General features: G+C 38.2%; 1 protein-coding gene across 1 annotated transcript in view; it reads left to right on the top strand.

The window, feature by feature from the left end:
* Nucleotides 1-24,600, top strand: part of ATXN7 (ataxin 7) — a 60,620-nt gene that overhangs the window by 5,252 nt on the left and 30,768 nt on the right. Inside the window, exon 2 of the mRNA XM_009284386.2 lies at nucleotides 17,693-17,797. Coding sequence (XP_009282661.1) covers nucleotides 17,693-17,797 — 105 coding nt within the window. The remainder of the gene's footprint in view (nucleotides 1-17,692; nucleotides 17,798-24,600) is intronic.

Here is a 24,600-nt window from a genome sequence, read left to right as displayed (position 1 = left end):
AAGGGGGGGGGGGGGAGAGACTCCATGAACCTCTAGGGCATTTAGCAGAACCTTTGAGATTTGATTATATTAGTTGTTATTAGTGGAAGTTACCAGAGCTGTGAGGGTACTGAGAGCTATGCAATGAACCCTTGTTCTTCTTGAGCCCTGCTGGGCAGGGTTGAGCCGTGAAATCCAGGACCGGGCCAGGAGGGCTCACTAGAAGCAGCTTTATCACATAGACCCAAGGTCTAGAATTTTCCCAGCAGCAGGTTCAATAAATAATTAAAGCATTGGTGAAACTTTTGTTCCAATATTAAGTTGTAAATACAAGTAAGAGACAGCGTCTTATTTCAAATTTAAATTTGTTTTTATTCAGCCTTGGGAGGTGCTCAATTGAGTTGATTTTTGTTGTGTTAAATCATGTCAGAGATGCTTAGAGGGCTCTATAGTCCTTGACTGCCTGCAAATACGCTGAGAATTTTTAATAGATTGAAATAAATATTTTAAGGTAGTAGTACAAAGTGCCATGCTTCTTTTTTGACATTCTGCATAGCTATTCGCAGTCTGTAATCAGATAAATCTTCTCTTCATTTCATTGCATTTTAATTGACTATTTACACAAAGCGTTTTAAGGATTTGTGGACCAGTTATTGTAAAACAATTACAAGGAGACTTTAAAAGTGCATTGAACTGTTTAAGAAAATTGTAGAGACTTTATGAGATAGCATCCTTTCAAATTGCATGTTTTTCAAGCTACTTTTGAGATTATCTTCAGTGACTGGCCCTCCTTTTCTTGTTATTTTTTTCCCTTAAATCCACGTTCTGTTTACAATATTTAATTATTTCTGGCAAGATGAGTCACCTGTTATAAATAGAATATTGTGATGTTAGACTGCATGTTAGAAGTGTGTCATCTTTTATGCTTTAAAGATACTTTGCAAGTTTTAGATATTACCAATATTATTAGTGCAATATTGCAAGGCCTTGGGGACTTTCACTGGAACTGCAGCCACAAAACTGCCTCAGTCTATCCATAATATGTGAGGAAGCAGGATTTCTGTTGTTTTTTTTTTTTTTTTAATAAGAACCTTTGAAATAGTTGTCTATACATACCTAACAGTCAGGAATTCACTGTTATCTAATGCTTCTTAAGTGGTATGTATGATTAGCTAGGTTACTCCTGTGCACAAGAGGTGATGTCTTGATAATACTTGATTAAATACTGCTTTTTGTATCCTATATTTAATAACAAATGCTCAGTAAGAGAAGAACAATGCGATAAATATTATGTAGAAATATGACTTTCACATGAGTTTATAACACCATCATCTAAGTAGAGCGGGAAAGCCAAAAAGGCTTAGTGAAGGGTACTTTTAAATAAATTGGGTTAAGAGGATGCAGATTACTCTCTCCAAGGTAACTATTTTAAAAGCTATTTCTTCCATTTTAGTGGATCTATAAAAGAAAATGCATACGGTTCTTACACTTTTTCTGACTATGCCTAGCCTATGGCTGTAACTGCCAAAGGCCGACTGGGAATACGTGTGATCTCTTACACTTACAAGACAGAAAATATTTCATCTTTCACAAATCATTATAATATTTGATTTGTAATTAAGTATTCTAAATGGTCTGTAAGATGCTTAAAAATTGTTTCTCTTCCCTTTTAATGAAGAAAGTCACCACTGCTGTGGATGTTGCCTGTATGTATGATACTCAACATTATTTCCTAGACATTCTTACAGTGTAGGTGACAGCAGAGAGATGAATACAGCTTTGTACTTACACCTTAAGTTTTTAGCAGCAAGTGTTAAAACGTGGCAAAGGGAATTCGAAGTGTAATGGAGCAGAGTAGCACGACCTTAAAAGCAGTTGTGATGGAAGGCAATGAATTTATTGTGGTCGGTGTTCCTGTTGCTAGAAGGCTTTGTACAGTCAAAAGTTCTCCCTGCTTGTGCAGGCTGTGTGCAGCTGTGAGCCAGGACCGGTGGTGCAGCGGCTCTCAAACTGATCCTCGTGCTAAGTCAGAGACTCGTGGTAACCCCAGATACTACGGGGTATGACTTCCTTAAAGTAAACTGCACACGCAGCTGCTCCCACATCACCTGGAGTCGTGATGGCTAGCTTTGGAAGTGGTCACTGTGATGGTAAATATTCTAGGTTATTGGCTCAAGTAGATTATAAGTACTCAAACGCTCAGTTATTTGTGTGTAAATGCTGCTTGTCAGCCCTTGTGGAAAAAGCTGTTTTGTGGTAACCTGTTTTCCCATGAGAAAGATTGTTTATTTACAAGCTCACCCCCGCCCTGATTTCAACTTTTGATAGCTTCAGCGTAGCCCATAGACAAACTTCATTGATAATGAAAGGTGAAAGGGATAATTGGTTATGCCTCCCTTTTCTTCTGGTGGGATTATAACAGCCAGAAAACTTACGCAGTGTTCTTGATCCGCTTTTCTGTGGCTAAGCAGGATGTGCATCTTTCATCAACTGTTTGTAGTGCAATAGAAAATGCAGCATTCTCAACTGGCACTGAAAAAATGTATACAAAGCAGCTGAAGGGCTAAAATCCAATAGGGAGCAGCTTTGAGGTTGTAAGTCCGTGATGTGCACTTTTGTTCTGAAATCTAGAGCTCTCACAGTTTTATTTGCAAGAAAGTTTGTTGGACAATTTCACGCTGATATAGTTGCCTGGAAGTCCTATAGCAGCTTGCATTAAAATGAAGTGTAGAAGCTTTAATGAGTTAAATTTGAAAAGCAAATAATACACTGAATACACAGTAAATTGGATGTTTGTTTTCCTTTAACGTCAAGTTCTGTTGTATTTTGCCCTTCATAAATTCAGTTTTCTGTCTACAGTTTTTTTTCATTGACTGCGTAAACGACGTGGTAGATGTTGTCAGTGGGAAAATCGGAGTTCTGCCAGTTTATTAAGTGGTATCTGGGGATGTGAGGTCCTGTCGTCAGCCACTGAAGTCAAGAAGGGTTTTTGCTTGTGACTGGAGGGAGGACACAGGACCAGGTTATGGGGCTCGGCAGGCGAGAGAGTTTGCATGTGGGAGACAGCCATGTTCACTACAACCTTGTGATCAGACAGCCGGCAGAGTAGTACTTCGCTATGCAAACATTTTAATTGTCAGTCCCTAGATATTGTAGCCATTGCTTTGTCAAGGTGTATATAGCCTAAACGACACCCTCTGGCTATTGTTTCAGGCTAAAATGCAGAAGAAAATCTGTATTGGTTTACACCTAGGGTGTGGTTCTACAGTCTTTTTTTTTTTTTCCCTCCTAGTAGTGCTGGATTAAGCAGCTCCTCCATCTCTGCTGAGTGAAACATTTGTGAAATAATGGTCGCAATCTAACTTTAAAGTTGTTTCCAAAACAAGGTGATAGTTGCTTAAAGAAGATACTGAATTTTCTAGCACGTATTTGGTCTGGTAATCTTAGAGTCCATTGAGCCATACTTATTTCTTCAGAGTGAATCTGATCTGATTTTTACATGGCTGCCTAAGTGATTATATGGTATAGTAGATCCTGTATCTTGGTTATCTTTAAGAGTGTTAGAGATGTTATATCAGTGAATAACTGTAGTATAAATCAGGATCAGTTATAATATGTAAGTATATTGTGAAAGGTAAACAGCAAGTAAGAATTAGTTTGTATTATTTAACATATTGGTTAGGTTTTTAATTTGTTTTCAGTAATTAGCTATGTTAGAAAACTAGGTAATAGAAATGAAAAGTTTCTTTGACTGAAATTCTCGAGGCAGTTCCCAGTAACTTTGTGAACTGGAGAGAATACCATTTGAATCTGGGTTACTCTGCTGAGGAAGAGTTACGGCATCATTTATTTTTATCTCCTATTGGAGGGCTGTTGCAAATGATGCCAAAAGGAGAAAGAGGCATCATCAATACAGTATATGTAAATGTGAACCATACCAAATATTCTTCTTATCCCATCAGAACAAGTCTGTAGTAGCGTGGAATATCCGGAGGCCTCAAACTCTGCAAAAATTTGGGTTAACTGGCTGTATTTTTGATGGATATTTCAGAGGAGCGAAAATTGTTCCCAATAGTCAGACACTGTGGGTGTTGGATTATTGAGACAGCCGTGTAAAATAATTCGGAAAGCAGCTTTCAAAATAATAAATTTTCCCAGGAATTTGCCTACTTTTCCCAGGAAATGTTAAAATTTTCTGTTTCACTCCAGTTCAATGAGGATGACTCTAGAAATGTAGAGTCTACAACAACAAAGCCAACTAGGCTTTGGCGGAATATACTTTCGGGTTTTAGGATGTTTTCTTCAGTTAATTTGTTTCTTAAAATGTATAATCTGTGTTTGGATGTGTGCATTCGGCTCGTAGAAGAGATGGCAGTCATCCTGTTCTCGCTGGTACTAAATGAAAGTATTTGAGAGGAAAGGCTTAAATGAATTTCCCGATAGGCAGCATTTACTTCATAAAAGTACTTAAAGGTGAATTTCGGAAAGCAATTTTGTTTTTGCCATTTTTGTGTAAGTTGTGTTACCCAAAGCAACTGTCTAGAAATCATACTTGTTAAGGAGCTTCTTTTCCCTATTGTAGTTTGTAATTTACAGAGGAGAAGCTTTGAGCCAAATTCAGTATCTGTGTTGCCTACCAAAGCTAGTGTGATACGTGCTTATATAATAGATTGCAAATTTTTGTCCTAAATGCTCTTTTTCGTGGCCAAGTGATTGAAGGAACACTTCTACTACCAGTTGTGTTCTGGGACTTGGGGGGGAATACCGGTGTCTGAACCATACCTGCTACAGTTTGATTACGTCTTGTTTGTAGGCTGGGCAGAGCCCTCTCCTTATCTGTTGTTCCTTCTGTAGGACCTGCTTTAGTAGCCAGCTGACTTGGTTTGCTTTGCCTGGCTATTTCAACACTGCTGTTTCCGTGGGGTGTTTGGAGGAGAAGTCCAAAACGCATCAGCCCTTGTTTGGGAAATTTCCTTCTAGTTCTGCCTGCCTATCAGCCTGTGCCCTGAAATGTAGGGGCATAGACCACTGTGTCATTGCTGGAATAAAACTTGCAAATCTCTTCTGTTGTTTTTGTGGCCTGAATTTAATGATCTGAAGTGTTGGCTTGATAGCCTTGGAGATAAGAATGCTATTTTTATCTGCAGAGTAGGTAGAGCACAGTAGTAAAATCTTCAGTGCGCTGTCAGTGTGTCTCATCTGAGGCTTGTTTACAACTGCTTGGGATGAGAAAAGGGGTTCTCTGTGCAACACTGCAATTTTCTGTCATCCTGCTGACGCCGTCGAGAGTCGTCGTGGATAACCACGACCGTGTGAAGGAAGGCCCCTGTCCTGGGAAAGGACCAAAATCACAGTCTGGATAGATGGTGCTCTGCATTGTAAAATGGGAAGACATGATGGTAAGGTGCAACGTCAGCAGTTTTAGTTATAGTTTAATCACGCTAAGAGTTTTCTTGTGCTCCTGTGAGTGGTGTTGTGAGATCAGGGCTTCACAGGAAGCGCCGTGTCGTTCGTCACTGCAGTGATTCAGGGTGATGTCACCAACTGACAGGAGCATTTGGGGTGTCCGTACTGTTATGGTGGCCCTGTGATACCCTTTCACGGACTCCTTTGGCATCTTTCGCCAAGTGCTCCGCACTGTTGCTGGAAGCAAAAGCTTTTGAGCAGTTTCCAAACACAAAGAGGTGCATTGTGGGCCAGCGCTGGGAAGACTGGCTCAACAAGTTTGGCAGCAGTGGCTTTGGCTTCCTGCCTACCCTGGATAGGCACCAGTAGAGATTGCCGTAGTCTTCAGGCGGGTTTGCGCTGAAGACCTCAGCCTAGGTCCTGAAATTCATGCGCGTGCAACTGCTGCGCCTGGCAAAGGATCCGCTTCTGTTGTAAACCACGGTTTTGTTATCCTAGATATGTTTGCAGTGGTTATCTTTTGTCTGCTTTAGGAAGGTGGATGTGTTACTCGTTTTCAGTGTACTGGAGGGTGGTAAACTACACATTTCTCATAATACCAAAGGATCCTGTTTACCTTTCAATTTTCTGTTATCTATTTAATCTTACTTAACCGTTGTCATCCTGAGTCATCTAGGGGCAGTTAACTAGTGCTCTGAAATGTTCTTTTCCGTGCCTTTTTTTAAATACCAACTCCGTATGTTCTTTGCTGTGCCTCTTGCTTAATACTGACTCCATGTGTCTTCTGTGACGTCTCCTCTACAGGCCTTTGCAAACAGGCCTAGTCTCGTAACATGGTGTGCCGGGACTACCGCTTGAGGTCTGTGGGGTTCTTGGGGGAGGGGTGCAGGATACCGCTTGCCTGTGTCTCGTTGCACAGACATACACTGAATATGTCTAATCTTCTCGTACCTGCGTGAGGATGACTTTCTCTGTCTTGCTGCTTGTATAATCAGGTTTATTCTTATGTCCTTTTTGACATGAGATGTCTAAAAATTAAAATTTGTCCTAGCTGGCCTCCAAAAGGGAGAAAAGTTCCTTTTTCCTCCTCCCTCTGCGTATTTAGGTCTGTTCATATGTATCCATATACCGTCTTCCCAAGTGTGATGAGCACTGTTAGCTGCAGAGGGACCAGAGGAGAGTAGTAGTCTTAGAAGTCTCTGTCAAAAATGTGAGTTAGACCAAACCGATCAAATCAGTACGCTAAGTAGTCTGAGCAAATTCTTTTCTCCTTCTGTTTTGTTTTGTTTTGTTATAGGTATTACCTTCTGAGTACATCACAAGTGGGCTGGTGTTCCAGTTATGTTACAGAGGCCCAGACCATGAAAGAGCAGAAAAATTACTTTAAAGCATGTCAGCCCTTTCAGATGTTCTGCGTGTATAATATGATCTAAGTGTTCTTCATTTTTAAATACATCTAAATTTAAAAATATTAAAAGTTGCAGTCCTTCCCAACCTGTTTCTATTTAGGAGTGAAATGGGCGCTTTCAGTAGCGGAGAACTAGTGCCAGATATGGAAGGATAGTATCTGGTATAGATTTGTTCAGTGTTTTCAGAGTCTTTTTTTTATTCTGTAACAGATATAATGTATTTTATGTATAATGTTTGGAGATAGAATTCTGGAAAATTTTGTAAAGGCGGGCTCCTAAAATAAGGCAAATCACTCTTAACAGTGAAGAAATACATCTTGAAATAAGGATAGTGATGGGCTTATTCTAACCCAGATGACATGCAAAGGCAAAGCCTAAACTTCTTCTTCAGAAGAATTTGAAATTCCGTAACAATAAAAAAAAATTCACTTCCATAAAGAGTTTTTAGGCTGAATCAGCAGTGGAATTATTGACCTTATACTGTGAACAGGTAGCCTGATTTGCTTCAGTGCTTACCTATTTAGTTAATATAACTGACTCAGAGGACAACTGGTACTGGTTTGAAGCCTGACACTTCTGAACAGATAGATCCCTTCTTGGAAGGGAAGCTCTGATGACTGTAGTTCTGTATGTGCTGGAATATATCATTTGTGAGAAGTAAAGACGTACAGTTTACTGGTTCCTCAGCTATATAATTGAAATAGTCATATTTATTTGTCAAAAGGTATGCAATGGCCAAGTTTAAAATACTTTGTGTCACTACGTGTGTGTTCAAATACGTAAGAAGTGGGTTAGCTCTTTTACTGGGCTATAACAACAAAAACATTGTTTTATTTTCCACTTTATCTTTTAATCTCATTAAACATCACAGTGCAGTTGGAGGGTTTTTTTGCTATAGTACATTTATATGCCTGTTGCTGTGCAACTTAATTTTTTTTTAATTGTAAGAAATTAACTGCTAGTAAATCTGTAAAGCAAAGGAAGTAAATTTTAATGCAAAAACTAATAGTGACTGCCAAACTGAGAGGGGTGCAGAAATGTAAGTTGGTATGTGAAAATTGACAGGCATCAGTTTCCTTACAGCTATATTAGACATGATTGAAACAGTCTTATTTTTGAAGTGGATGTTCCAGTGCATGGAGAATGGGAGTGGCGGGGTGGGGTGGTTTAGGTGGTTGGGTTGCCTAATAAAAGAAAATACTGAAATAGAATTCAGTTGACAGGTCATCTGTTTTGTTTTTGTTTGGTTTTTTTTTTTGCACATGCTGATTTGCTCCCTCAGGTGTCAGGTGCATGATGTAAAATGTGCGCAGAGTGTTCTTTGTGCAAAGATGCATTGTCTTTGCACAGAATTAAAGAATGCCGTGCTGGTATCACACAGGAGTTGGGGCCATGGTCAGCAGGAGAGAGCGTAGAAGAGGTTGAAAGATGAGCACTACGCATGTCCTGAGTAGCAGGGAAAATAATGTGTTAACTGATGATGTTTTTAATATGAAGATTGCAGTAATGCCATCAGGCAAGAGATGCATAGCTGTCTCTAGTTCTTATTTTTATTGGTTTTGAAAAAGTTTGTATTTTTAAAGACTGTATTGACTCTGGTGTTTCTGATGTCACTTTTTTGTTTGTTTTTCTAGTATTACTAAATTTTGTTGTTTTCTCCTATCACAAAAGATACAGTCATGGGTAGATTGTATTCCTCCAGTTCTCAGTTAGTAAGAAAAATGTGTAAATCTGCAAGTGAATGGTTGTTATTGCTCTACTTCCTCACTTACTGGGTGCCGAGGTGCAGCCAGCACCCAGTTGCGTTGCTGTGATGTGGACAGTTCACATAGGGAAAGATGGCAAAAACCGCACATGTCAAATTTTTTTTCCTCAAAAGCCTAGGTAAGAGATGGGAAAGGGTGAGGAGCTTGGAACACGTTCACCATTTGCAGTCACGATGTATCAAAATGCTTCTGCTGCAATGAGCAGTTTTATGTAAACTGTGAGTTTAGATTTAAATAAACTTCCTTTTTCCTACTACGAAAGTACAGCTGCTGCAAAGTACACAGAGTGCTGTGTGTGAAAGAGGAGAAAAGTACCAAACCTGTTGATGTTAAAACAATTCATAATAGTAGCATGCTTTGGGGTATATGACTTAAGATACAATTCAGAATATTCTCTGGATGATATAGTTAATTTTAATTGAGGCTATGATTGTGACTAGTTGCTTGGCCAGGACTTCTTATCCCCTCATAATAGACCCTGTTTTTCTGCATAATAACTGAAGTGTTTCTGTGTACCCTTTCATGTTAAATTACCCCAGATTTTAGTATTACTGTGTAAACCCCAAGTTTGTTTCCTGAATTCTGTTTAATTTTTGTGTCATAATTGCAAAATTAAACTCAATGTTGATGGTTCCTCAAGGTATTTTAGGATTAGATATGTAACAAATTAGGGTTTTTTTTTGCCACAAAAACCAAAAATAATAATTTGTTGGCTAAAATATAGCAGCGGCACGATGAGATCATGTCACCTAAAAATAATGCATAACTTTGAAGATTTCTTATATGACAAATTGTATGTTCAGCATTTACGTAATATTATACAAATTGGCTGGAGAAATTTAAAATATCTTTAACCCTGAAAACTAATTAATGAGTAAATGGGAATAGTTTTTGCAGATGACTGACTTCATTCACACTGCTGATGAAAACCTGATGTAACAATACAGTGTGTGGGGGGAGACTTTTTCATTTGCTGAAAAGCTTTAAATGTGCTACTTGTGTTTCATCGAGAACTTTATTAATCGGTCTTTCTACAGACAATCTTCCGTAAACTTGCTCACTGAAATTTTGTATTATTCTGAACAATAAACTTAGAAAAACTGTTTAATAGTTTTGAATGAACAATTTGACATACGTTTTGTGTTAGATTTTCTAGAAGATTAATTGTGTGTAGCTGAATTCATATACAAAGAATTTAACTAAATACTTAGATGTCTGCTTTAGTATGTGTTTTATATATAATTACAGGAACATTCAAATCTTGGGAGCCTAAAATTAGAACTCCCAGCTGCACGCTAGGCTGCAGGTGCACGTGTGCATGATGAGCTTCCCTTTCGTATCTGCTGCTCAGTTCTTATCAGTGGGCTCGATACAGAAATTTCCCAAGACTCTTAAATTTTAGAGAACGGGAGACGTAGCGACTGTCAGTGTTGCATTCTGCATCCTCAGAGAGAGAGAGAGGAAAGGCTACAGGAGAATTGCAGTGATCATGTGCTCATAGCCTTGCAAAAGGACTGGTGTTAGGATTTGCCGCTTGGGTATGCAGGGAGGAGTGTTACTGCCTGCGGCATGTGGCGAACCTTTTTGCTGGAGGTGAAGCTGGAGGGGGCGGTGCAGGGGATGGGATTTTGGAAATGCAGCACGGCTGAACCCACGGAAATGTGAGCCAGGAGAGGTAGGTCCTCCTTCACCCTTTCGGGTTTCACTGGGCAAGACTCTGCCTTGAATTTGGGAAGGCAAAGTAAAAACTACAGAACCGTAGCTTTGGAAAAACAGACTGTCTTGAGTTTGGAAAGGAGACTGGACGGAGAGGACTCTGCTCTTAGAGATAAAGCGTTCTAGCGCTAGTAAAGATTTATGCCCGATCAAATCTCGTAGCGCGGCTCCTGTGCCTAGTTAAACTAGATTGTGGGGTTTTTTGTTCTTGAAGTGAAAGTCATTTCTCTGAGCCAAAACTTTGCGGTTTGGGTATTCTTAGGACTTTAATAAAATGCTGTGTAATTGCTATATTTGCCAAAGTGGAAAATGAAGTAAAAACATTTGATCAAGTCTTCAGCTGTTCTTTCCTTCATCCGATCAATCAGTAACTGCACAGTGAAACAAAGTTCATGCACTTGTGCTCAGGACCCAAGGAGAGCTATGCCTTTCAAAAGTCTCCTCAAATAGCTGGGCTTTCAAAGCTCTATGTGCAAAAAAAAATGTAAGTTCCTTAATGGACAGAGTGGAGTTGACAAGGAACTTAAAAAATAGATAACCTTGCAGAAAACACTTTAGCAAGGCTTCCGTCTGAGCCTAAATGAAACGGCTCGGATATGGGAATGTCCATTTGTTTTGCTTTATTTTGTATTAAAAAGTTCTTTTGTATCTGAAGCAACATGAGCACAAACCTTGTGGGAAAAATTTTTACAAAAAGTGTTTCTGTATATAAACTTGATCATTTTATATTCAGTTTGCTTGATTATGCATATGTTCTTTGCAAGCACAAATTTGTTATGCCTGCACATATGGTTCATCAAATACTTGTGTTCTCTTAATACATAAATGTTCATTACTTGAAATTTTGCAGAAAACCCTCAAGTATGTATATTCTACTAGAATCTCTTATTTTGGTTTAAAACTTGTGCAAACCAGAGCACTCCGAATATTATGTGGTTTTAGTTATTTTGTTCATAATACCTGTTTAGGAATATTCTTTTTTTATTATCGTCTTGCATAGTACACAGTAGAAAATTTGCCAGTAGTTAAATTTCATTGCAGCATTGATAAGTATACAAAAACACGTGTGTGTCCATGAATGACAAACACTTGAGCATTTCTGGAAAATAGTTTGGAAAAATACTGTGTAGAAAATAATATTTCAGTTGCAGAAAGTGAAGTATTTGTGTATGAAAGGTAAGTTTTGAGTTGCTAACTTAGATCACTTTTTTTTAAACATTCATATCAATTAAAATAAGGGACCGTATGACTTAGAATTGATGGGGGCTTTACTTAAGGTAACTAAGTTAAGATACCTTGTAGCACTATTTGTGCAGAAAGCTTGCTGCCTCAGGCTTGCACCTAAGACCCTCTTGGCACCTGAAAATTACTTGTTATTGACAACTAGTGTCAGCAATAGATCCAGCAGGATTCCCGGTGTGCAGGTTTCTTGGCAGAATTTTAGCTTTTAGGGCTCACTATAAGCCGTTAGTCTGGTTGTAACCAAGCTCAGCTTTCTGTTTGAAATCTGCCCGGGTTTGGTGCAGGCTGTTTGCTTGCACCTAAGACCCTCTTGGCACCTGAAAATTACTTGTTATTGACAACTAGTGTCAGCAATAGATCCAGCAGGATTCCCGGTGTGCAGGTTTCTTGGCAGAATTTTAGCTTTTAGGGCTCACTATAAGCCGTTAGTCTGGTTGTAACCAAGCTCAGCTTTCTGTTTGAAATCTGCCCGGGTTTGGTGCAGGCTGTTTCATGTGGTTCTAAAAGCTGGTTAGTCGACTTCCTTCTCCTTCCTCGTGCCTCTCTCCCCCAAATCACAAGCTCTTAAAAACAGTAATTTGGGAGGTTTTGTCTGCTTTCAGATATTAAAATGGTGACATTCATGTTGTCCACAACCATAAAGGGTAAAACAATAGAAATATTTTTATTACTTTAACAGGATCTGACAGTAGCTGGGACAAGTGTTACAAGCAAATTACAGGAGGTGGCACAAAACTTTTTTTTCCTTCGAGATGTCAACTAGTTTTAAGTTACTGCAGCTGTATTTTCTCTCCCCTTTTCAAAATTTTTGCAGTGCTACTGAAGAGTTGTGTTATCTTAAAGTTCTAATAAAAGCATGCCTTCAGAGAAAGAGATCTACCAGTTAAGTCAAGTTAAAACAAGGTGTACTTGCATATTTTTTTTTACCTTAGTATGGTCAAGACCAATTCTCTTCTAATGAGAAGAGAAAACACAGCGAGTACAGAGCAAATGTATTCAAGATAGCTTTTGTGGACACTCTTTGAACTTACTTGGTCCATGAAGTAAAATAGTTCAAACAATCCAGATTTGGCAACATTTCAAAATAATGGGATATATTTACAATTTCCTTATATAGTACCTCCAAAACAGATCCCTGATGTCTTAATGGAAAGCCTAGTGAATCGATAAAAGTTGGTACATTTACTTAGGGTGGATTTGGATCAGACCCCGGTAAAAAGAAAAATAAATTCTGTGTTTGGGGAGCTGTAAAGATAATAGGGAGTTATATCTGTTGTGAGTGTAAAGTTAATAGTCTAGGGCATCACATTTTAATGCATCTAATATTAACTATAGGGACTAAAAATATTATGGAAGTATAATCAGGTTGGTGGTGTGCTGAAGGCATGTTACGCTATGCCGTGAGGATCTTTGTAGTCAAAACATTTTACTGTTCACATCTGGCATCAGCATGAAATGTCCGTTGCCAAATTACACTAAGCAGTACGTACATATTTGTGATAAATCAGATTCAGACTTTAAAAAATAATCTGAATAAGCAGACGCTTATGCTGAGAATGGATAGGGAAGATGGAGCATTAGCAGTGTTCTGGCTTAAAAAATATTTCTGCAGTACTTCTATGTATTCTTGTCACTTTTTTCACCAAGTTTTTTATTCTTCTGCCCTGACTCTGATAGAGTTTGTTCTTTGCCCTTTCACTTCTGCCCTTGCGAGTTTTGCTTTCTATTCCTCTGTTTCAGTTTTCACTATCCTCCTTGTTTTTTCAGTCGCGGTGAGCAGACTTCTGCAAAATAGAAAACTTGTATTCTGGTCTCTGCAAACAGCCAGGATTAGGGCTCCTTTTACCCTCTTCCTCTAGAGTTTGCTGTCCTGGAGAAGATCTTGATCTCGCTTTTTTTGGTGATATTTTCATTTCATTTGTAAAAGGGATGTCGTCTTATTAGATGCTAGGATAGATGGACTGTGCAGTGGTCGCAGTCTGAAAAGAGGCAAGAAGATTTGTAGGAAAGTTGATAAATTTGGAGGGTTTAAAAAAAAAATCCAATAAAAATACGCAGTGGAGCTGTGGCAGTCACTGAATCTAGTGGCTCAATAAACGGAAACTGCCGACCTGTTCTCTAGCTGCATGATTTAGCCTGTTTTGTTTGTTCTGTTGTCTGTGATGTTAAGTAATAGAATTGAGAGTACACAGACACAGTTACTTCTAATGACCACAAGCATGAATTTCAGTAGTGTAACTGTCTTGAAAGAAAATGCTGAAAATACTAAGAAATTATTAGGTGAGTTATGTGCTTCTACATCCCTCAGGAGAAGAGGAGATGGCAGCTCAGTTTAAGAAAGCTTTTCAGAGTAGACACGCTGAGCTCCATGTTACTTGACGTACGGTATGCCAGATTGTCCATTATTGTTTTTCCTTTTTCATTAGAAAAGGTGCTGTATTGGCCTTTTCCAAATAAGAAGCATTTTCCTTATTACATGCTCAACAAATAACACAGTTAAGATATCTTGGAATTGCCCATGGCACGGGCTCGTTCTAGTCTTGGTAAAGAGTACAGTGATATATCACTTAAAGTTACCTTTTTAAAACCACTGTAACTAAGTTATATTTGAAAGAAGTAAATTCTGGAGATCACAATGTTCAGAGGTTTCATATTATGGAGGTAAATGAAGTTGGTTTTCTTTACGGTGTTAATAGAATTAATGTAACTAGCAGCTCCTATAACAGCACTTGTATGTTGATACTGTATAAATACTGCATTTATGGAAAAATAAATGGCAAGTTTGAGGTCTTGGTTTCAATTTTTAGTTTGACCTTGAAAAACATTCCCAGATGGAGAGAGTTAAATGAGCCCAGCTTTGAAAGAGGAACACATGAATCATGGTTGCTAGGCTCTTCCTTGAGAGGCACAGGCTTTACATTTACAGTGAAGTATTTCAAAAAGTAATCTTTAAACTCGGAGGAACAGTGCATTTGAAATGACACTGGTGAAATACTATAAACTTCATTAGACTTTTAAATAGAGAATTTGCATGTCATTAAATGACATAGGTATAAAGTATTAGACGTTACAATATCAACTGCAAGACTTGTGAACTTTCATAAGTGGTCGGGGGGGGAGGGACAGAAAAATTAGGCATCCATCTCCTGCTCTTGGTGCGTACTTTTTACGTAAGCTTTGTTAAACTATTCTGTATATTATTCTGTATATTATTCTGTAACATTTGCATGGTCTAATTTGTTACTCTCATAACAGTGCCGCATAGATGTTTGCCCTGTTGGAACACAGAAACATAAATAAGATTTCCCTGCAACTTGCTCTTGCTCTAGCTATAGTTTATTTTACCTCATATGAGAAAACAAAAGGAATTGCATTTAGGACTCTAACCTTCTCGGTACTCCCTCGCTGCTTATGTTTAGATGCTGCTCTATTATCAGTACTGTAGGAAAGTACTGCAGGGGTAGAAGATCTTTTACACTGATTTGTGTGATCTGGCTGGAGTCTTGTGCGTGACTTCCTTTGAAATCATGGTTGTGATTTTGGGTGTGCAGCAAATCCTTTTTTTCTGTGTCAAGTGGTTTTACTCTTAGAATGGTTCTTTATGAGTTTGCGTATTTCCTAGTATTTTGGCATTGCTTTCTGTCACTTGGAGCTTTGATTTTAAAGCTCTGAAGATGTCCTTCACAGTGTAAAGGACGCTCGTAAATTATTCAGATTTCTTGGGATCTCCAAACTGAAATAGGAAAACATTTTTGTTTACATCAGTTTCTGCCAATTTGTTTCACTTGTCGTTTAAAATCGCAGCTCTGTATTGCCAGCAAATATTCATAAAAGGGTACTTAAATAGAGTGAGCGTGATGTCTCAGGCTAGCGTCAAGGAGTGCTTTATCTTGCAAGAGACACAGAAGCAGGCAATCCTTTCCTCCTGTTAATGATTTCCCCCCCTGCGTTCTGTACAAGCTGGTGTAAAGCCTGTGAATCCGGTGTTGTCTGAACGGTACGGTTATGAGAACAGGTTACAGGGTGTGGATTTACAGTTCGTTAGACATTATACAGTAGTAGCCTGTCTGTGTGCTATTAACAATGTAAATAGCAGGCAATGCGCGCTGTTATTGTCCCATTCATCATGGTGTATTAGTAGTCAAATGGAAGTGACCCTGGAGTATTTGCTTGCCATGTGGAAACTTTTTTTGCGCAGGCAAAGAGTATGGAATATTAGCAATGACATTTAGGTTTATACCTTTTTTTTTCCTTAACTAGCTTAATATTACATCACAGAAAGTAGATATTGAAAAATAGAAGTTTATTATTCCTGATTTTTTTCCCCAGCATATATTTACTGTTTTGCCTAGTTTGCAGTGTTAGGTGTGCCCAAGATCTTAATACTTTTTTTATGTAAATATCATATACATAAATAAGCAAGAGTCGCTGCTTAACGAAGTGCAAATCAGTTTATAATTTATTATTTATTCAATGTAACCTCAGTTGCGAAAAGGTGCCTGTGATGTAGATAAGTGTAGCTCTGATCTATCACAGCCATGTCAGATGTCGATGGTCATTATATTTGCGTCTAACTGCAAAATCCAGTTGCAGCTGTTATTGCAGATATCGTGCTTAATTTTAATGTAGCACTAATAAGGTTTTTGGAAAACCTGGGACAGACCTGATTTTTTTAAAGAAAGGTAATTAAATTTTTATGATGAAGATACTTACTACAAAGGGAGTCCTTACTTCTTGAAGTTGTTTGGTGTGGGTACGTTCTTTTGTCTGCGAGAAACAAAGTGGAGTCTGGGCTGACAGCATCGCACTGCCAGCGGTTACCTTGCGTTATGGGGCATTCACTCTTAAAATGCAGCCCACTCAATTGATTTCATAATTGGTGTTCCATTAATGAACAACAATATGGATGTTGTTAAAAATACATAGGCAAATTAGTAGCTTTAAAGCAAAACTCTGGGATCAGTTCTAGCACAGAGGTAAATAAGTTTAACTTAATTTCTAAGTTACTGTTAACATAAGTCTATTACTTGAGTATTTTGTTTAAGAAAGTAAGTTTTCTTATATCAGTTTTAAACCTTTAAATAGTGTTATAGGTCCCTTAGCCACGTACTTTGGCAGTAATGAATTTATACTTTTACGGTTGAAGTTTCCTATTTTTTGTCTTCTAATGATCGAATAACATTTTTTAGTTATATAAATGTAACATACCTTTAGGTTGTGTAGTAAATGTTGTATTTCATGCTCCAGGAGTCTCTGAATGCAGTTTTAACTGTTAAACTATATTCTTAAGAAACTGTATTCTTAAAACCAAAATTGTAGAAACTAATTTTATTAGTAAAAGTCTGCAAGTATGTGTGTTATCTCTGAAATCCACACATGCTCTGACATACTGTTATCTCTATTTCTCTCTCTTATATAGCTGTTACACAGATCTCTGGCAGCAGATGGCTAGACTATAATGTACTGTTAAACAAATAAAACCATTAGGCATGTAATACTGCCTGGTAAACGACTGTGTGTTTAAAATGGTTTAAAAAAAATAAATAGAAAATAAGGTTCATTTTTTAATTCATTTAATGAAATTGGAATAAAATCCAAACCCCTTTCAGAATACATAAAACATCCCCTCTTAGGTTGTGTTTGTCATTTGAAGTCAGTCTCTTTTTTTTTTATTACATTCTTGCGTCTGGTGTAAGATACTCAGTCCTAAATCAGTTTTCTAATAGATGTTTTCTACAAGTAATCGCTCATTTTACATTTATCTTTGTAGGAAGATTTTTGCTTTTGTAATACTCGAGCACAAAATTATCTATTGCATTATATGCTCTTTTTTTCCTCATTTTCAAATTTGATACAAATATTAAAATTACTCTTTTTTTTTTATTACATTCTTGCGTCTGGTGTAAGATACTCAGTCCTAAATCAGTTTTCTAATAGATGTTTTCTACAAGTAATCGCTCATTTTACATTTATCTTTGTAGGAAGATTTTTGCTTTTGTAATACTCGAGCACAAAATTATCTATTGCATTATATGCTCTTTTTTTCCTCATTTTCAAATTTGATACAAATGTATTAAAATTATGATTCAACACTAGTGTCGTGGCTCTGTAATTAAACTGTTTTTCAATAATTGTCAGCAGCTGAGAGATGCCATTTTGTCTTTTTGTTTTTAGATATGCCAATATTTGGTCTTTGCCCGGCTCATGATGATTTCTATTTGGTGATGTGTAACCACTGTAATCAGGTCGTAAAACCACAGGCATTTCAATCACATTATGGTAAGTGCTTAACTATTTTTAATAATTAAGGGTGAGGTTAAATCAGGATTAAGCCTGGCAATTTTTTAGTTTTTTTTTTAAATTGATGGTACATAGATCATTACATTATAAATAATGTCAAAGAACATAACCTGTGTTTAATCATTTTATATACATTGTAATGCAGTTACGTAACGATCTTGTTCCTTTTAATTTTTTTAATGCCTTCTTGAAATGCTGCATACATACAGTTCAATTTTGAAATGGCATATGTATATAGTGTATTTCACAGACAGTATGTGTAGCATGTTTGTGTCTGTGTGTGCCACTTCTCCTTGTGCATTTATACAAATTATTTTTACACGGGTTCTGTTGCAGTGTGAACCGTGAACTTGAGCTAAAAGCTAAACTTACAAATTTTGTTGTAAAACATAGCATGCTTCCAGTGGCCAGTAAGCTATTTATTTATTTTCAGAAGTATCAATTTGTATTTGTTTCACTGGTCCGATGGCTTTGTATGTAAAATATGCTAGGAAGCTCTTGTTGTGTTGGTTGGTGTTAGACAGTATTTATAGAGGACTGAGAAAATGTGAAGTGCTACGCAAGTTCAAGTGCTCTGTTACTGCAAACCTGACTGGGGGAGGTTGGCAGGTTTTCTTTTTCATGCTCCTCTCAAGCCTAGAAATTGATCTCAAACAGTTTCATGCCAATATTTGGATAGGAGGTTTTGGGTATTCAGCTTTTTGTTTCTTGAGAAATTCAGGAGATGTTTTCTAACCAAGTGCTAATAAAAAAGATGGACAAAGCAGCATCTTCTGAACTACTCCTTCCTCCCTCTGTGTGTGCGTATTTGTATGTGTTCCCTTTTTTTTTCTAGCGCAGTACACCTACTGATTGCCTCAGTGTTTAAAAGGATAGAAAATGCTGGGTATGGGTGGGGAGGCTCTTCTAGTGTTGAGAACGAGGGATAACTTTTCTTGCATCTTAAATACTCCAGCCCTTTGGCAAGAAAAGGCATACTCGCTTCTGCTGCTTCCTAGAGACTGGGAAGGGGTCTTCCTACGCTGTGCAGAGGGTCAACTTCTTATCCTTTCCACCTCTCACTTAAGGTTTTTTGTGTTACAATGCCTTACGGATTATACCTCTACCCTTGCTGCTGGATGTCTTCAGTCGTGTCGCACAGAGTGTCTTGGAGAAGAATCTGATAGGTCTTGTGACATAATTCGTACTAGTTTGGTTGTTATTCTGCGGATGGCAGTAGTAATAAAATTAAAAAAAAAAAAAGATAATTTTGTGGACATAAGTCTCCAGAGCTGTAGGGAGCCAGAAGAACAGAGGGCATCAGCTTTTCTTACTCTGGTTGCTATAAGCCTTTGTATCAGCTGAGAGCAAGTCCACCCCTTGCCAGCATGATTCCTCACCTGTCACTGAATATCAGTTTGGGATGTCCAATAAGTCCTTCTAAAATATCATATTAAATTGATTCTGACAGTTAAAAATAAATTTATGGGGGAGGACTGGATGGTACCCGGTTCTGAGTGTTGACATATTGAGTCTTCCATCTTGAGGTCAGTAATATGGAACTGGCTGAGGTTGGTAGTGATGGAGAGCTGTGGATATCTGCAGACGCTTTGGGTTGTCCTTCTGAAATGAGCAGGTGATCTCCAAATACTGACAAACGGGTATCCGTACAGTAGGAACCAGTATCGTAGTTGTTGGCATGACAGCCTTGTGGGCAGATTGAAGAGGCAGATCAAGAACTGAATAGGTACGGCATTGCTGCTTGACCGTGGACATGAAAACATGGGGTGTTGTAACGCTGCTTGTACCAGTGTTAAACTTGTTATGAGAAGTTAATTCAAACTCTTCTGTAAGCGCTACTTGCAATTTAAAAGGGACAGAGTGAAGAGGGAACTACAAGATGAAGGTATGGAAAATATTTAACAAAAATGAAAGAATAAATACTAATGTAATGTTCCCATTCTGTATCACATCGTAGGAACGTGATCTCTAAACATGAAACTTTCTCTAATGTAAACCTTACATCAATGGCAGATTCATGCTTTGCGAGAAATGTAGAAGGAGGGGATGGAAATGACGAGGTTATTCTTAGTATTTCTTAAGCACATTCTGAACAATGAAGACGCTCGGCGAGGGCTGTGGCGTGCAGAGGAAACAGGCGGGGTCATTCTGATGAGAAAAACAGGCTTGGGTGGGGTGAATGTCATTAAAGGACCTTAGTTTGCCAAACTAATAGCCTCAGAAAGGTAAGAAGGCTGACTTGGTGGTTTTGTGTAGAGTTAGTGCTCTCCTTGCTTTTTATCAGCTTTCCCATTCTTGAAATCCTTACGCAGTTGTCCCTCCTTTTAGCAAATTGAATGTGAGAGCTGATTAATATGGCAGGTGATTGATTACGAGGCAACAGTGTTTGTTTCTGGTTTGTTTTTTTTTTTTAACACAGTGTACTTCAGGAGAAGGAAATTGCTGAAGTCCTCAAAACACACAGTTCTTTCAAAACAAAGTACACTATCATGATAACAAGAAAATAAAACACTCTTTGGATTCATCACAGTCAGTTTTCCCTGAATTAGGTCTTTTATTTGTGGCCATATTTCAGGGATTGATAAAGGAGAGATTACTTCAACAGGTTCTGAAAAATTACAGTGCATCAATGAAGCTGCACCTTCGTGATGTTCTTAGAGTCTTTTAAAGTTATTTTTAATTGTTACCAGAGAAATAGTAATCTGTTAAAATATTCTACAATTCCTGGTGGTATGTGTCACTTGTACTTGGTGTTCTTTGAAACTTGTCATGTGGGACTTTGTTTTCTGAAGTAGAATATGCTCTTTTAAAATGTCACTTCTGTCAAAGGAAGGCTAAACAAACTATTAGCTAAACCTAATGAGCTAATTAATTTCTTCCAAAGCATATTTGTGATAAACTACTTAACTAGGTAGGCTGCAAGTGCATTGCAGGACATATGCTGGCTTTTTTCCCTGGACCACAAGTAGTCAGAAATAATTTAAATGTAGTTCATCAGAGTATTTGACCTTTTTAGTAAAATACTTTATTGATACAAATGACACATTTTTGTATGTAACTGATACTTTATATTTCATGGGTTTTAATTGACTAGAAGAGATATTAATTCAAAATTCTACTTTTTGAGACAATCTAAGCATGCATTTCGAGTATGAATTGCCATTTTAATAATTTATTCTATACTGTTGGTATATATACTGTCATTGATTTGTAAAATTCGGTGATGTATTTGGTATGCATAACACCACGTGTAGGTTTAGTTTTTAAAAGCAATCTAGTATCATGAGGTATCTGAAGTCTGCGCGTGGTATTTCTTCTAGCCTGTATACAGCAGCTGGCTGTCAGTGCACTCAAATGGTTTTGCCCTCTTGGCCTAGGGTGGCAGTGATGCTGGGGATCTGGCGGGGTAGGAGCAGGCCAGCCAGCCGAGAAGAGTTGTTTCAAGACAAATCCTCTCTTCTGTCAGATCTCAGCTGCTTCATCTGTGGGGCTGGACAAGGGATTCAAGTCCTTTATTGCCAGTATTCTTGCTGGTGCTTTTTGAATGGTTACACTTTCATGGTATCGGCATCTTCCTTGGATGGCTCAAGATCAATTCAGAGGTGAAAGATGGAAAAAAGGTATAATGTTCAGGCATTCAGTCTCGTGGGTGAAGCACCTGAGATCACTTATCATAATGACCTATTCTGAAAAAACACAGTATTTTTCTCCGGCTGGAGTATTTCTCTGTGCTCTGGATGATCGTGTGCCAGACTCTCCAATGTCCATGTCATGTAGACTCTTCCTCTGTATTTAAATTGCGTGCATTTCTTAAGTCCCTGCACAGTTTCCTCTCAATATATACATTCCTACAATAAAAATGACTTTGCTGCCTGTCAAATTGTTAACCGTCATGCTCCTCAAGAGTGCCCCCTCGGCAGACAGCAGGATGTGCCTGTGTCCCTTTTATCTCCTCTCTCCTTCCCACGAAAAAGTGCTAGATATGGTTCCCATGCTGCACCGAAAGGTTGCTCTTTGAGGAAGCCATTGCGACAGTTATTTCAGGTTCTTTGTGGAAACCCTGAAGTGACGTGGTTTTTGGGCCGTATGACCTTTCGTTGGTATTTCAGACGTTCTATGGGTTTATCGCATCTCCCTGTGGTTATCAGCCTCCTGTCTGAGGAGAGATGCTTCTCTGCACCATCTGGGCTGCTTTGTGGCTCAGAGGAGAGGAGATAGCTCAGCGGTGTGGAAGTAGCATCAGGAGAGATGTGGGGTTTCTTCCTTCTAATTTTTCCTAGGTTTTTTGCAGAGTTGTTTCCTCTGTGCCTTGGTTTCCATAAATATAAAGTGAGGTTAAACTCTCAGCAATAATAATGAAGGCTACCTGTAAAACTTAAGCTGAGAGTACCTGTGAGTCATGTAGTGATTGTGAAAACCATTAATACAGTACGTATTGGAAAGAGATGATGATAGTGTGTCGGGCTGTTGAGTCATTGAAAACCTGTGCCCAGTGTTTTGATTAACTTCCATAGGTTTGGCATGCAGTGGCAAAGGTGAGCAATGCTGTGAGCTTTGCTTGCTGCTCCTCTGTGAGCTGGTGGGGAATCGCTTAAGCATTTCGGTTTCCGATCAGTGCATGTTTAAAGCTGAAGCATAGGATTTGGAAACAGGATAATAATACATATGTGCCAGCCTTTTGTGATTTCTAGGAGGTTGTGAGTTTGGAATAGAGAAGGTCATCACACAACCTTATACTCAGCTGGAGAGACTCAGAGGGCAGATCCTGGCAGTAGAGAAAGAGATGTTCACTTGTGTTACTTGGGTCCATCCTGCAAGTCAGTGTGAGGTCTCTCGTGAATCCCCTTCATCTAACTGTATAACCGTACTCCTTCCTCCCTCAGCCGGTTCTCACATCCACTTTAGTTAGCAGGTTTACTACTTTGGCTAGTCATAAGGGTTTTTTTTTTTGGTGTTGGTGTAAAGTGCTTGGATTTGGAGAGAACATGTGATATTTGTTGTGATTTTAATTGGGATAAATGACCCGTTAACTATCCCTGCCAATATGCTGTTGTATTTCAGATGTTATATCATATGTAATTGAAGTATTACAGTCCGTGCAGCGTTACATATTTGGTTTCTTCTGACATACTGTGAATTGAATATAAATTTGTCCTACCCTCTTTCTGTTACCTCAAATTTGGTAGCAGCTAATTGTTCTGAAAAATCTGACATCAGTATTTAACATTTTTAAGTTTTATTCTTCCGAAGTTCAGCAGATGTTGCTTGTTTAGAATAGAGAGTGTGTTTAGCATGGATTACAAAGTCAAAGATAAAGTGTCTGTACAAGGCAGCATTTGAAGCAGATAGGAAGGGAAGGAATGTACTGAATCTTGTTCCAAAGCTATTGGACCTGAGGATTGGGGGGGTTGTTGTTTGGAGGGTTTTTTTGCTTTGTTTTGTGTTGGGGTTTTTTGTGGGTTTGGTGGGGGGTTTTTTGTTTTGGTTTTTTTTCTACTTTCTTGTAGGAGATTGCCAGAGCTCATCTGCGTTTTGGAGGGATAAGCCTTCTTTATGGCCTGCATATTTTTCGCAGCAAGCAATTTGTTTCAGTAATTAAGTGTCCGCTATTCGCTAATGTCTTTTTTTTTCAAAGCAGTATGAAAACGTTTTGTATAAATCATAGGAATTTTCTTGGGTATCGCTAATCTGTAGTAGTCTGATAACCAGAATAAAACTTGAATATTACATGGTGTGTCACAGATGTGCTGGAGTAATCTGCCAAGCATATTGCCAAACGTGCACAGGTGGCATTTGGCATGTTATGGCTCGAGATAATGTATATGATTTAACAAATTATCATTGGCAGCTTCAGCAGCTTCTGTTTAAATACACAGTCCTCTCACAGTAGTTCGCACAGTCCAGATTCCAGTAGTTGGATCTTAGTCTCCGGGTCCAGCAACAACTAGTTTAATTTCTTCTTGGCAGAGATTTGTGAAATTCTGTAGCTTTTGCAAGAATCATCTTGGCATATTCCCAGAAGGGAATGGGCTCAGAGGTCAGCACAGGATTCATTTCAGAAAAAAAACGTTTCAGCTGATTATTTAGTTATTTTTAAATAATGCATCATTAAATAAGAAAGTATTACCACCTGGAAAGAAACTCTGTAAATATATTTTGGGCTTTGAAATGTGTACCCCAAAACCATTAGCTGAATACCAAATTGTGCTAGTTGGGATTTAAAGTCTCAAACAAGTTCTGCCATGCAGATTTTAAGGAGCAATAAAGTTAGGCACTGTGGTTAATTGTAACATCGCAAATGGTTCACGTGCAGAAGGTTATTTTTGTAAGCGTAATGGCTGTGATCTTTATTACATGAATGTGTAGGGAGTCTGTTTGAGAAGTAGATGGCAGTTTTCTAGTAAAACTTCCTCCTTTTTTGTGGGTATGTGGATTTGTCAAGCTCTAGTTGAAGACATAAAGCATTTTTAAGTATCAGCTAACAAAAAAGGTGATGTTCAGCTTCAGATTGAAAAAAGAAATTGATTGTTCAGTTTACTACTTACCGTGTAACTGATGTTATTCTACGTACAGCACCATGCGTGCTAAAATATTGCAAACTTAAAGTGCTTTGGTGTGCTTTTGGCTTTTCTTACCTTCGGTTAGCATGAATGAGTTTTCATGCTGTTCTGCCATAGCAGAAGGCCTACATGCGGAAATCCTTGTGTTTTATTACTGGCTGGATAGAGAATATATTTTTTCTATTCTATTCTTACTAAAATGTTAAAGTATTTAAAACAAGT

Source organism: Aptenodytes forsteri, unplaced genomic scaffold (genome assembly GCF_000699145.1).
Source record: "Aptenodytes forsteri isolate BGI_AS27 unplaced genomic scaffold, ASM69914v1 Scaffold53, whole genome shotgun sequence".
NCBI lineage: Eukaryota > Metazoa > Chordata > Aves > Sphenisciformes > Spheniscidae > Aptenodytes > Aptenodytes forsteri.
This window is presented reverse-complemented; position numbering and strand designations above follow the sequence as displayed.